At 41.7% G+C, this 13,913-nt stretch overlaps 1 protein-coding gene and 1 long non-coding RNA gene across 10 annotated transcripts in view; both read right to left on the bottom strand.

Annotated features, from left to right (window-relative positions):
- The window catches only part of LOC128777670 (uncharacterized), a 79,284-nt gene that overhangs the window by 52,701 nt on the left and 12,670 nt on the right, over positions 1-13,913 (bottom strand). The window lies entirely within an intron of this gene.
- FAXC (failed axon connections homolog, metaxin like GST domain containing) overlaps positions 1-13,913 on the bottom strand; it is a 79,081-nt gene that overhangs the window by 52,701 nt on the left and 12,467 nt on the right. For all 9 annotated transcript variants that reach the window (XR_008422943.1, XR_008422944.1, XR_008422945.1 and 6 more), the window contains one exon: positions 5,220-5,416. Coding sequence is in view for 5 of the 9 variants with exons in the window: in XM_053904634.1 (XP_053760609.1) it covers positions 5,220-5,416 (197 nt within the window). In the remaining 4 variants the exon portion in view is untranslated. The remainder of the gene's footprint in view (positions 1-5,219; positions 5,417-13,913) is intronic.

Genomic DNA, 13,913 nt, shown 5'->3' with positions numbered 1-13,913 from the left:
CCACCTCCTCCCATAACCAAGCTTCTGGCAAACTATTGACACTTGACGGAAACCACTCTCCTCCAAATCAACGATACCTCCTTCTTGCAAAATCCAAATAAAGACTCTTTCTATATTTATCTTTCTTGAGCTTTCTGCAACATCTGGCACTATCGGTGTCTTTCATAGAAGAGCCCTCCTTCAGCTTACGTCGGTTTCTACTGCTTTTCCTGCCCCCTCGTGCATATTCCTGAGATTTTCATCGCTATTCCTCCTACCTCTTACTCCACACTTGTGGGGTGATCTAATTCACACCCCGATTTCAAACTGATGACTCCCAAACCCATACCCAGCCCAGACCTTTGTCCTGACACCCAGGGATCCATGTGAGGCGTCCTCAGGAGCTGCAAACCCACATTTCCAAAATCAGACTCATCAGCTTCCTTCCCTTCAAATCTGCTTCTCCTCGCCCAAACCTGAAAGAATCCCAGGTGTTGTTCCTCACTGCTCTCTGTCCCTCACTCCTGACAGCCAGTCCCCCCTGTGAATTTGCCCTTTTCTCCAACTCAATTAGCACATCATCCACCACAGGTCTCCTGACATCCCTTCAAGGCCCTTCAGAAACCCAATTGCCCCAAGGCAGCCACAATGAGCTCCTAAAAGACAAATCTAGTCATATCAGACTGCTTTTCAGAGTTCTTCATGAACTCCCCATTCCTGAGCTTGCACACCAGCCCTGCTCCCACAGTCTGACCCAGGCCTGGTCTGGCCACTCTCTGGCCTCATCCTGTTGTGTATGCTGCTACTCTGCCTGGATATCCTAATCTTCCCCTGCCACCCAGCCCCTTCACCCACCACTCTGACTGTCCCTAGCTTCTGTTGTGACACCATGTCCTCTGGGAAGCCTTCCCCTCATCACTCCAGCAGGTGCTGGCTGCCTTTCCTCAGTTCTTCAAATTCTACCCCAGCACCAACCATTAGGATGGCTCAATGTCTCCCCCAGCCTAAGAGTCACCTGAGGACAGAGATAGCATCTGATCACCTTGCTTCCCCACCACCCCCTCCAGCATGGAGCCTGGGCACAAGTAGTCATTCATTAAGTTTACTGAAAGAATGAACTATTGATTGAAATGTAAAAAAGCTTCACTTCTGAGCCAGCTACTGCCAAGTAGTGTTTCTATGGGGTGACAATATTTAAACAGAAAGATGGAAAAAGAGAAATGCCTTTCAAGAATGAAGAAGGGGCTGACATGTTCCCTTCTGAGGTCTGCGTCACTCTCCACTGGGAAGAAGCCCACTGCACAAGGATTCATGAATCATTAACTGGAGAGGGTAGGGAGGGCCAATGTGGAAACTAGACTAGGCTGAACAATTAAAATAATTCATCATTCTGAGAACCTCTTTCAGGAAGTTGATACTCATTTTCTTTATCGCAACTGATGTATCTGATCTCTTCTGCAAAATGGGGTCAAGGTTTCTTTTGAAGATTGATTAGCTTAGTCGGAACAGAAGAATAAACACTGTTCAACACTTTTAAAGGAGCTCAAGAGGCCAGGAAAGAAGAACTGACCCTGCTGTTTCCATGAAGATATCTCTCGTTATAACCTAACATGAGGCCTTGCCCATAGCAGAAACGATATTAACCTGTGGGAAACTACACACCATAGCAAACTACCGTTTGATGAGTGAGTCTTTACATGTGCCCTTCCTGACCAAGAGGATGCCTTTCTCCATGTCCTGCTACATCCCTGTCATCTTTTGCTTGTCTTCTGCATGCATGAGGGTGCAGGAGCATACGACCAGCTTCTGTGGCTTCACCGAGTTGCATAGGCACTAGACTCTAAGCCCCTCCAAACAGGACCTCTCGCTACATCTAAAATGGGGGTAAGGGGAACAGGAAAGAGGGGGACACATCAACCCAGTTGTAATCAGAGAGAGAGACTCCTGGCTTTTAGACAAGATCTTGGGTAAGTCATTTTCGTAAGGATCCTACCTCCCCCAATCAGTGAAACTATACCAAAAGCCAAACTCAGAATTTAAAAATCATGGCCAACCTAGAAGAAAAACTGAAATCCCTGTTCTAATGCCTCTATTTTAATGGGTCAAAGTGGGATGACTAGATGGCTTGACCACAGTGCCCTGCACACTTCCCTGTGGGTCTGGAAGACTCTTAACACACTAGTGTCTCATACAAAAGCAGCTGCAGTGTCTGTTACCAAAACTCAGTGCCATTCCACTGACTTGACCACGTGTCTCTCATACTTCCCTTTATACCAACTTCCTTGCGTTGGATCTAACGTAAGCATCCAGTGGAACGAAGAGGATAAAAACCTGTCTTCTTCATGTCCAGTAATAGTTTTATAATGCAAGTTGGACATGCTTGTATGGATTTCAAGTGCAAGAAAGCCCACTTTTATAGCAGAGTGTGCTTACTTGAGCAACGCTGAAGCAGAGCCTCAGAATTATGTGATGGTATTTACATAACAATGCCAGCTTGCCATTGTCTTTGCTTTTCAGAACATCATACCTGGAGTACTTTTATAGTTTCAGACCAAAATAAACGCATCTGAAAACTTCAGATAGTTTGAATCAAATTGGGTCATTTGATTTCCTCCCCTCCACCGCTGTAAATACAGACACAGCCTTGGAGCTTGCTGAGTGTCAGGATTTATCAAGTTCTCATGAAAAGCTCATACTTGTAGTATTGTCCTACATACTATGGGCCATTCCTTAGGCCGGCCCTGGTTTCTACGGGTGCACATCTTGTGTGTGGCCCTCAGACAAGACAGGGGAAGGAGAGGAGCCTGAGGAAGACTGTCCACAGACTCTCTGCCTCAGGCATGTTCTTACCGGAGCGACAGGGGTCTCTTCTCCATTGGGATTTAGAGCTCACAGGAAAGCCCGTTTGAGGTCTCCTCAAGGCGAGAACATGGCTAAAGGTTAAGAGACCTTATGAAACAGAGGAAGGCTTGTTTTTCCTTCTGCTGGTAGGGACCAAAGGGGATTGAAGGAATTAGGCATTTGTCTTTGCAAGTTCACTGGATATTTGTATCTCAGTCAAGACCTGACCTTCCACCTTCACTATTTCTTCCTCAAATTAACCTTTGAGGAGGCACACATGAGAAATAGTAGCTAACCTCCTCCCCCCACCCAAAAAAAAAACATACACTATAATTAAAGAGTGGATTAGAAAAGCAAAAGTATCCTTAGAAGAGTCTACGTATGACCTAAGCAACTCCCCAAGCACTTGGGTGTTTATGGTCCATAAAATTCAGATTCGTTCCCACCAGGGTACCACCTCCCAGCCCACACCCAACCCTCCCCTACCGAGAGCTGCCTCCCGTCAAGTATTAGCTGGCGCCTGTGCAGGGAGAGAAGGGGAGGGAAGAGCAGAAGGTGAACTTCTACCGGGGAGCAAACATATAAAACATCTGCACACTCAGAGCAAAAAGCAGTGACAGGTGGTACTTGGGAATCTCGCTGGATCAAAGCCTTTCTAACTGGAATATACACTTTATGAACCACTACAAAAATCAAACGGTTGTAGCAAAAGTACCAATAAAAATGTAAGGTGACTTTCAGCCTCTTTTCAGGCAGCTCACAAAGCGACAGCTCTCCGCATTAATGGGACGTCAATCAAATGAGATGCTCTGGGGGCTGCATCAAAAGAGGGCACAGAGGGTCAGGGTGGCCCTGTGCTATTTCTTCATTTCCCTCAACTGCTGCAAAGTGGGGACCAGAACCTGGCAAGCAAGTGACACGGGCTCTGTGCCACAGGCTTTTCCCTGAGGCTAAGCACATCGCATGCAGTCATCCATTTGGCCCATCCTGCAACCCCTGCACTCTTTAAGAGGGGAAGTCCAACGGTTCTTCACAGGTTTCAAAAGGAAAACACCTGGGTTCATTCTGGGAGAGGAGTCTATGATGACTTCCATGCTAATCGGCACCCCTGCCTCCACTCTCTGCCTGGTTCCCCCTTGCTCCCACCCCTTTCACCTCCGCAGGAGAGGGGGAAGAGAAGTGGTTGTTTTGGGTCTGCCCTGGAATCAACCGGGCAGGAACTGCAAGCAGAAAGAGGAAAAGAGAAGTCGAGAGTCACTTCAAATCCAAGACAGGGGACAGCAAGTTTCCATTTAGAAGGAGAGCTGAATTGATGAAATAGGAAGGTAATGGGGAAGAACTTCTCTAATCATCTTCACGCTGAGTGTATCTCTCAGTGGAGGACGTAAAAACTGCGTGAGCAAGTGACCCAGGAGTAACAATTAATGCCAAAAAAAAAAGTGGGCTTCATGATTCTTAATTAAACCTTTGGAACAAGGTAAGTTCACAGAAATCAGAGAGAAAACTTCTCTTATCCACTGGAGTGTACAGAAAGGTACAAAAACTCCAGAAAACGGATGAAGGGAAAAGAAAAAAAAACCCGCATGACCATGACTTTGTAAACCAAGAGGAACCGCATCTATTTAACTCACGTGTCATAGCCAGCACAATGCCACATGCAGAACACAGACAACTCATCAACACAGACAAGGAAGACAACCTAGGAGCCAGCCAGTCGGGGCAAAGACACCCAGAAAGCAGTACTGCAGTTTATTTCTGGAACACGAGAGAAGCTCTTGTCGTCTCAGGAAAACTGGCAATAATTTTACAAAGCTTGAATAATTTACTTCACCTGAGACTTCTATCCTGACTTAGTCTTCTGTTCCCTCCTCTGGGTATCTGATGTAACTTTGTTTTAATTCGGCAGTTTGTGGTAGTAAAGGGCAGAATCCATTGAAATCCCTTCCTCACCTCAATGAGATCAGGGGTCAGCAAACCACAGCTAGGAAGATATTACGTTTTTAAATAGTGGGGGGTGGGGGGGGGTTCCAAAAGAATAACATTTTGTATTAAATGAAATTTCAAATGTCAGTGTTTTCACTGCTTTAGCGAAACAGAGTCACGTTCGTCATCTCCACGTCGTCCATGACTTGCATCACAGTGACAGAGTTTAAGCAGCTGCAATAGAGCCACGGCCTGCTCAGCCTAAAAGAGGTGCTAGCTGGGCCTCTACAGAAAATGTCTACCCCTGGTCTAGAGACCTAGACACTTAATGGTCACAGCTTTGACCCCAAGTCAGTCAGAATGTAGAGAACTTTGAAAAGGCTGGGGAGTATCTGAGAAGTGCGACAGAACCTGGGCTTCCTCCAAAGGCTGGGGACAGGCCCTGGGCTCTCACCCAGCACGCCTGGGGGACTCACCAGTAGAAGTGTTCCTCCACCATCTTGGTCACTGCTCTGGAGATGGCTCTTTCATGAGGGCCAAGGTTTTTGTTTAAATTCACTCCCAGTTTCTCTTCCAGAAAGTCAATTATGAATTCTGTGCCAGAAACTTTCTCATGATTATATTCAATCCAAGGCATTTTCCCTTGAGCAGAGAGTTTTCCACCAAAATAATTCTGGGCAGAGTAAATTTGAAAAAGAGAAAAGCAATGTTTTGTTTAAATTTCACTGTATGATTAACAGAAACAAACATTCCAACCCTATATTGGTTGGAATATATATTGGTCTAGTGATTAGACCGTTTAAGTAAATGAACTCAGCACATAAAATCTTTAAGGCAATAAATAGTTACTCTTGGAGGAAAAAAAAAAAAAAAAGGATTTACCTCACATGAAGATACTACTTTACTCCCACAGATTTTATCCAGGGCTCTGGTATATTGTTACAAAAAAGACCAGAGAGCAGAGGTAGTGTTGAAATGATCCTGGTAACAGTTGTCCAGTTACAATGCATGAACAATCCACAAATGCCAAAACAAGTAAATAAACCATAATGAGGCTGGCACTGACCAGGCTGGTAACCAAAGACCTCATCTGAAACCCAGCAGCTCAGGCCTGAGTAATGCTTAATACCACTACACTGCAAACAAGTGGTCCCAGAAATTATAACACTTGGGTATAACAATGTGTATCCAATTTACTCCTCAACTCCTGTGCGGGTTAAAATGTAGATTCCTGGGTCCCAGCCCAGACCTCTGCAGCAGAATCCTGGGAATGGGGCCCAGAAATCTGTGTGATAAGCTCCCCTTTGATTCACACCCATGCTAGAATCTTACAGCATCTGGCAGGATGTAGTCCCAGATAGGGGCGGAGTGGGTGGGGGGGGGGGGGTAGTCATACCCTATATGAACACTGGGAATTACAGTGACATTTGCTGCCCACCATATAAAAAGTCAAGATCTTAACCATGCTGGTGGAGAGGATTCTGTGGTAATGATTGCATTTATTCTATCAGTTTTGTCAGTAAATCTGGGTCATTTAAGACCTCAAAGTTAATTTTTAAATCTGAATCAATTTTTTGGTTGTCTACACAGCCTAAATTAATCAGATTATTACAAACTCTTCCTCATACTTCATGCAAGTCGATAGTTCAGATACTATTGGCTAATAGCAATGTCAGCTCCTGCAGAGGAACAGAACTCTCAAAACACTGTGCGTGGGAAAGTAAAGTGCTATAACCACTTTGAAACCATTTGACAATTTCTTTAGAAGTTAAATATACACCGGCCATATGATCTAGCCATGTCACTCCTAGGTAGTTACCCAAAAGAAAAGAAAGCATATACCCATGCAAATGGGTGTACGTAAATGTTCATAGAAGGTTGATTTGTACTTCAAAACAAAAACAAAAACCAGAAATGCCCTTGAGAAGTACAAAAATAAACAAATTCTGGTATATTCTTACAATGGAACATCACTCAGCAATGAAGAGGAATGAACTATTGATACACTCCATAACCACGGATGAATCTCAAAACAATGTTGCTACGTGAGATAAGCCAGACAAAGAAAGAGTACTTGCTGTAGGATTCCACTCATATAAAACAAACCCCAAATAAAACAAACTCATCTATAGTGACAGAAAGCCAACCCATATTTGCTAGGGATGATGGGAGACAGGCAGGGACAGGATTACAAAGGAGCACAGAAATCTGGTGGGTAAGGGATACTTGCTATCCTGACTATAGGGATGTTCACTTGAGTATTTACATGTCAAGATTTACCAAGTTATACATTTTAAATATGGGCAACTTATTATATGTCCATTATATCTCAATAAAGCTACTTTTTTTCTTTAAAAAGATAGCATGAGATAAATTTTAAATGTATCAACCCTCTACATCTTTAAACTTTTCTCTGAAATAGAGGTCAGCAAACGTTTTCTGTGAAAGACCAGCCAGTACATTTCAGGCAGACCATGGGGGCCTCTGTCACAACTCAACTTCACAGTTGTAGCATAAAAGCAGCCACAAACAATATAGAAACGAACGAGTGTGGCAGTAAAGGGTTGTTTGGGGGCAATGAAGTTTTCATTTCCCTTTTGACTTTTCTCAACTACTTAAAAATATAAAAGTCCTTCCTAGCTCACAGGCCCGATTTGATCCACAAACCTATAGCCTGCTGACCTCTGCTCAAGGGGTATCCAGTAACCCTCATCGCATCCTCGAGAAACAAAATAATCTTAAATTACCATTTGCATCAAGCCCTGGACAAGTAGATACCTCCTTGCAAAGATGACAGAAAACTCTGCCAGGGCCCCACTCAAGAAGACACCTGGTCAAATCCTCCTTTTGGGCTCAAAACCAAAATTTATGGAGAAATGAAAAAACTGTTTTTTTGTGGGAAACCATTGGGTTTAACAATGGTAACTATCATTCTAGTCCTCACCCAAATCACAGCAAGGTTTGCGCATGAATTTCCCCCAAAACCAAACCATATATCTCACCACAAGGGATAAAAACATAGAATGTTGCCAGTTTTCTAAGTCAAGTCTCTCTGTGTCTAGAAATTTTGCTTGCCAATTGCACGTGGTATATACTAAGCATACCTGAAGACTATGTTGGCCTCCAGCAAGATAACAGGGTTATAGCTGGATATCATGGCCCTTAAAGGCAATTATCTATTTAAGCCCACAGAACTGAGCTTAGACTATGCTTGAAGGTCCTGGGCTTCTCAAACCTTTGAGGTAATATCACTTTTCTGCAGAGTTGAGCAGGTACTAGTTAAATGTTGCCACTCCTGTCTTTGGTAGAGAACAGTGGGGACTTTAACTGGTCCCTGTCTCTTGGTATGCTGTATCTCATTGCTTATTCTAAAGAAATTCATTCTGTGCCTAGCCTAGAAAAGGGAGTTATTGGGGCTGCTGTTAGCCATATGTTTTTGTTGCGATTTGGAAAACAGAACATCCTCTGGGTAAACAGAGTCTATGCCAGGGTTCACAGCTTGGCAAGCAGAAGTGGGTCCAGATGTCGCCCCTACTCCCTAGCCAGGCTCTGTTGTGCAGCGAACAACCTGCACAACAATACATGGCAACCCTAGACATTTCCCTTGATGTTGACCAGGAGAAATGTCACATACCTCTAAAAGTTGCTATTACATCAGACATTCTCATGTGTACACTAAAGATCTAGATTTACCATATAACATAGCATCTCTTTCAGATCACCCTTGATAGCACCCATATCCTCCTAACACAGCCCCTTCAGGATTCTTGTCATTTGCAGATGGATTCTATCCTGCACACTGACACCAGAGGAAACTGCAATGCAAACAGCAGAGAGAGAAATTTCTGTGCTGCTCAAAATTATCCAGTGGTTTTACATGGGGCTATTCTAACCCTTTCCACATAGCAGTCTAGGCCTATGCCCTCTAGCTGCTGCCCACCTGCCCAGCCCCCTTGCTATCAACCCCTCCGATTTCCTGAATTTCAAACTGCCCACACCCGTGTCAAGGTCTTTGCCACCCCTCTGACTTTGCACATTCTTTACCTTTTACAGGAATCCTTTTCCCCAACCTCTGCCAAGTCGTATCTATCCTAAAATACTTAGTTCAAATTTCACCTTGTTGGTGAACTATTTCTCCCAGGTGCAACCATCATCTCCTTTCCTCCATGCTTCTGTCATGCAGCGTACGTTCCCCTCTTCTTATAATATTACTGTTTGTACCTCTGCCTTTCCTTCTGAACCAGCCCCTCCCTGAGTATTTGGTACATTTTTATCTAGATCGCTTTTAAAAACTGGATTAGCAAAAATTAGTGGCTGACTCTTACGGAAATGAAAGTTCCAGTAGGTCATTATCATCAAAAATTTTATTTTTAGAAACAGAAAAAGCATTTGACAAAATTTAACATCGATTCATGGTAAAAAGTCTCAACAAAGTGGGTATAGAGGGAACACACCTCAACAGAATAAAGACCGTATATGAAAAACACACAGCTAACATCATAGTCAATGGTGAAAAGCTGAAAGCTTTTCCTCTTAGATCAGGAACAAGGCAAGGATGCCCACTCTTGTCACTTTTATCCAACATAGTACTGGAAATCCCAGCTGTAGCAATCAACCAAGGAAAATAAATCAAAGGCATCCAAATTGTTAAGAAATAAACTGTCACTATTTGTGGATGACATGATACTAAATATAGAAAACCCTAAAGACTCCACCAAAAATCTATTCAAATAAATTCAGTAAAGTTGCAGAATACAAAATTAATATACAGAAATCTGTTGCATCTCTATACATTAACAATGAACTAGCAGAAAGAGAAATTAAGAAAACAATCCCATTTACAATTGCATCAAAAAGAAAAAAATACCTAGGAATAAATTTAACCAAGGAGGTAAAAGACCAATACTCTGAAAACTAGAAGACACTGAGGAAAGAAACTGAAAGGCAACACAAATGAATAGAAAGATATCATCTTGCTCATTGATTAGAAGAATTAATACTGTTAAAATGTCCACTCTACCCATAGCAATCTACAGATTCAATGCAATTCCTATCAAAATACCATTAATATTTATCAAAGAACTAGAATGAATAATCCTAAAATTTGTGTAGAACCACAGAAGACCCTGAATACCAAAGCAATCTTGAGAAAGAAGAACAAAGGCATCACACTCCCTGATTTCAAACTATACTACAAAGCTACAGTAATCAAAACACTATGGGTACTGGCACAAAAACAGACACATAGATCAAGATCAACAGAACAGAATAGAGAGCCCGGAAATAAAACCCATGCTTATACCGTTAATTACATGAGAAAGGAGGCAAGAATATATGAAGGAAAAAAGACAGTCTCTTCAATAAATGGCACTGGAAACCTAGAGACCTACATGCAAAAGAATGAAACTGGACAGCTTTCTTACATGATACACAAAAACAAACTCAAAATAGATTAAATATCTAAATGTAAGACCTGAGACCATAAGACTTCTAAAAGAAAACACAGACAGTAATCTCTTGGACGTCAGCCTTAGCAATATTTTTCTGGATCTGTTTCCTCAGGCAAGGGAAACAAAGGCAAAAATAAGCAACTGAGAGTACATCAAACTAAGAAGCTTTTGCACAGCAAAGGAAACCATCAACAAAACAAAAGGGCAACCTACCGAACGGGAAAAAATATTTGCAAATGATATATCCAATAAGGAGTCATATATAAATATATAAAGAACTCCTACAATTCGACGCTAAAAAATTTTTAAAAAACTGATTTTAAAAAGGTCAGAGGACCTGTACAGGCATTTTCCCAAAGAAGACGCTTACATGGCCAACAGATGCATGAAAAGATGCACAACATCACTAATCATCAGGAAAATACGAATCAAAACCACAATGAGATATTACCAGTCAGAATGGCTAGTATCAAAAAGTCAAGAAACAACAGATGTCAGCGAGAACATAGGAAAAAGGAAACCCTCATGCACTGTTGGCAGGAATGTCAATTTGTGCAACCACTATGCCAAACAGTTTGGAGGTTCCTCCAAATTAAAGACAGAACATACACTCCAGTGATTCCACTACTAGGTATTTACCCGTAGAAAACAAAAACACTAATTTGAAAAGACATATGCTCCTCTAGGTTTACTGCAGCATTATTTACAATAGCCAAGGTATGGAAGCAACCTAAGGGTCCATCAATAGGTAAATGGATAAAGAAGATGTGGGATAGATACACCGATAGATAGATAGATACATAGATATATAGATAGATACATAGATAGACAGACTGAGAGACAGTGGAATATTACTCAGCCATAAATAAGAATGAAATTTGCCATCTGAACAATATTGATGGACCTACAGGGTATTATGCCAAGTGAAATAAATCAGACAGAAAAGACAAATACCGTATCATTTCACTTATCAGTGGAATCTAAAAAACTAACCCAAACAAACAAACCAGAAACAGACTCATAAAAACAGAAAACAAACTGGTGATTGCCAGGGGGAAGGGATGTAAGGGTCAGGCAAAGTAGGTAAAGGGGATTAAGAAGTACAAACTTCCAGTTATAAAATAAATAAATCATAGTGATGAAAAGTACAGCATGGGGAATATAGTCAATAGTATCGTAGTAACTTTGTATGGTAACAGATGGTAACTACACCTACCGTGGGATTTTATGATGTGTAGAATTGTCAATCACTAGGCTGTACACCTGAAACTAACGTAATGTTGTATGTCAACTATACTCCAATAAAAATAAAAATAACAAAATATCAACTAAGAAGGAATGTATTTTGCTTACTAGATAGAAAAGCAGAAAATAATACTTTAGAGACACTATGATCATATCTAATTAAAAATTAGATGAATTCTATTTTTTCAAAAAACATTTAAAAGAGAAACACAAAAATGTCTAAAGTAACTGGCAAGACTATGAGATGCAGATGATCTTTCCATGAATTTCAATTCTTCAGAATGTGGTTTTGTTACTTTTAAAATAAAAGTGTTTATTTTAAAAAGAATACTTAATTTTCTTTAACTTCCTTAAATATATTAAAGAACTCCTGGTCTGTTTTATTTAAGCAATTGGAGTCTGACTGGCCCATTGAGGGGAGTTTCTGAAAGTAATTTTGAGAAGAAAAATGAAGAGGTAAAACCTCTGTATTATTTCTGAGCTGAAGTTTCCCCCTGTAAGTCTGCCCTGGGTGAGATTAATCTATACTTACACTACATTATTAGCAAAGCAGTGAAAACCATAGGCTTTGGGTTTAAAAGTCTGGTTCCATCATTTATTCAGTGTGACCCTGGTCCCTCTCTGAGTCTCCCTTAATCTTCCCTGGGCCTCAACTTCCTCAACCACACAATGGGGATATCAAGAATCATAGGAGTAAATGAGAAAATGCACAATGAAGTGTTTGACAAGTGCCTTCATCAGAAGTATTAACATCACCATCACCATTTGGAAATGCAGAATGTGAAACCTTAAAAGAAATCCCAAAGTCTTGGGACACTGACTTGCTACATTAGCCATGGTACCCCAACTTTTCAGCTAAATATATATCCATTACATTCACTGCACCCCTGGAGCCATCTTGAAAGGTCTCCCACTGGCTAAATTTCAGATATTTGAGAAATTCTGTGGATTATACCACATTGGAAAAAAAAGTCCATGCATCCACTGTTACGAAATAATAAGAAATATATACGTTGGTCTCTGCTCCCAGTTCTCAGAACTGAGCTCCTAAAAGCCTTATAAAAATTCATAAATGATAAAAGCACTAGGACAAGAGCTCCTAGAAGCATCTTTCGTGTTAATGAGGTGACTCTGGGTGGGCTCCTTGGATGGCTTTTAGATGGTGGCAGGTCACCACAAAGACCAAACCTTTTGATTAGAAGCCAGGAATTTTCAGCCCCACCCCCTCCTCCATCCTCTCTGGGACTGGAAATAGAGTTAATAATTGATCACGTCTATGTGAGGAAGCCATAAAATCCCAAAAGCATGGGGTTCAGAGAGCTTCCAGTGGGCAAAAACACCCATAGAGGGAGGGTGACCCACCCCAACTCCACAAGGACAGAAGCTTCTACACTGGGGCCCTCCCAGACCTCACCCTAAGTATGACTTCATCTGGCTGTTCATTTGTTGTTGTTGCTGTTGTTTTTAATATTTGTTTATTTATTTATTTCTGAGAGAGGGAGACAGAGAATCCCATGCTGCTGGCACAGAGCCCAACGTGGGGCTTGATCTCACAAAACCCGGGATCATGATCCAAGACGAAATCAAGAGTCAGACACTAAACAGACTCAGCCACTCAAGCACCTCAATTCATTTGTATCTTTTACTGTAGTCTTTAATAAACTGATAAACAGAAGTGTTTCCCTGAGTTCTGTAGAGGGGGAGGGATACAGTCTGTGAGACTGAGCCTTTAAAGTGTGGGATCTGACAGTGCATCCAGGTAGAGTATCAGAATTGAATTAGATTGTGGGACACCCAGAGGGTGTCACAGAGAGTTGCCTGGTGTGGGGGAAGAACCTCCTCACATCTGTCAGAAGTGTCAGAAATGAAGGGTTTTATGTTAGTAGTAAAGGAGACTCACAAGAAACACACAATAGGGAAAAACTGGGTTTTCCCCTGTGTAAGAAGGAAAAAACTTGAGTACTTCTCCTTACAACTATGTATTGTAGCTTTGTAAACAAAATATCCATTTTTTTATGTTTTTATTTATTTATTTTGAGAGAGCATGCAAGCAGGGGAGGGGCAGAGAGAGAGGGAGGAAGAGAATCCCAAGCAGGCTCGACGCTGTTGCACAGAGCCTGATGCGGGCATGACCTGAGCTGAAATTGAGGTCAGATGCTTAACCAACTGAGCCACCCAGGTGCCCCAATGTCCTTATTTTTTGGAGATGCCTACTGAAGCACTGAAGAGTGAAGTGTCACGACGCCTGCAGCTTACTTTCAAATGGTTCATGAAAAATTGTTCACAAAGGTATACATAAAGAGAAATAAAGCAAAAATAGGCAATAACTGGTGAATCTAGGTGAAGGTCATATGGGTATTATAGCACTATTCTTTTAGCTTGTCTTTAGAAAATTTCAAAACAAAAAGATGGTGGGGGAAAACAGACAGGATCAGCAAGTAAACAGAACCATCAAAAGTTAGGGCTGAAAGCCAA

This window comes from Panthera pardus, unplaced genomic scaffold (genome assembly GCF_024362965.1).
Source record: "Panthera pardus isolate Hobbes unplaced genomic scaffold, ASM2436296v1 HiC_scaffold_17, whole genome shotgun sequence".
NCBI lineage: Eukaryota > Metazoa > Chordata > Mammalia > Carnivora > Felidae > Panthera > Panthera pardus.
The sequence above is the reverse complement of the archived record's forward strand: the minus strand, read 5'-3'. Positions and strand labels throughout refer to the sequence as shown.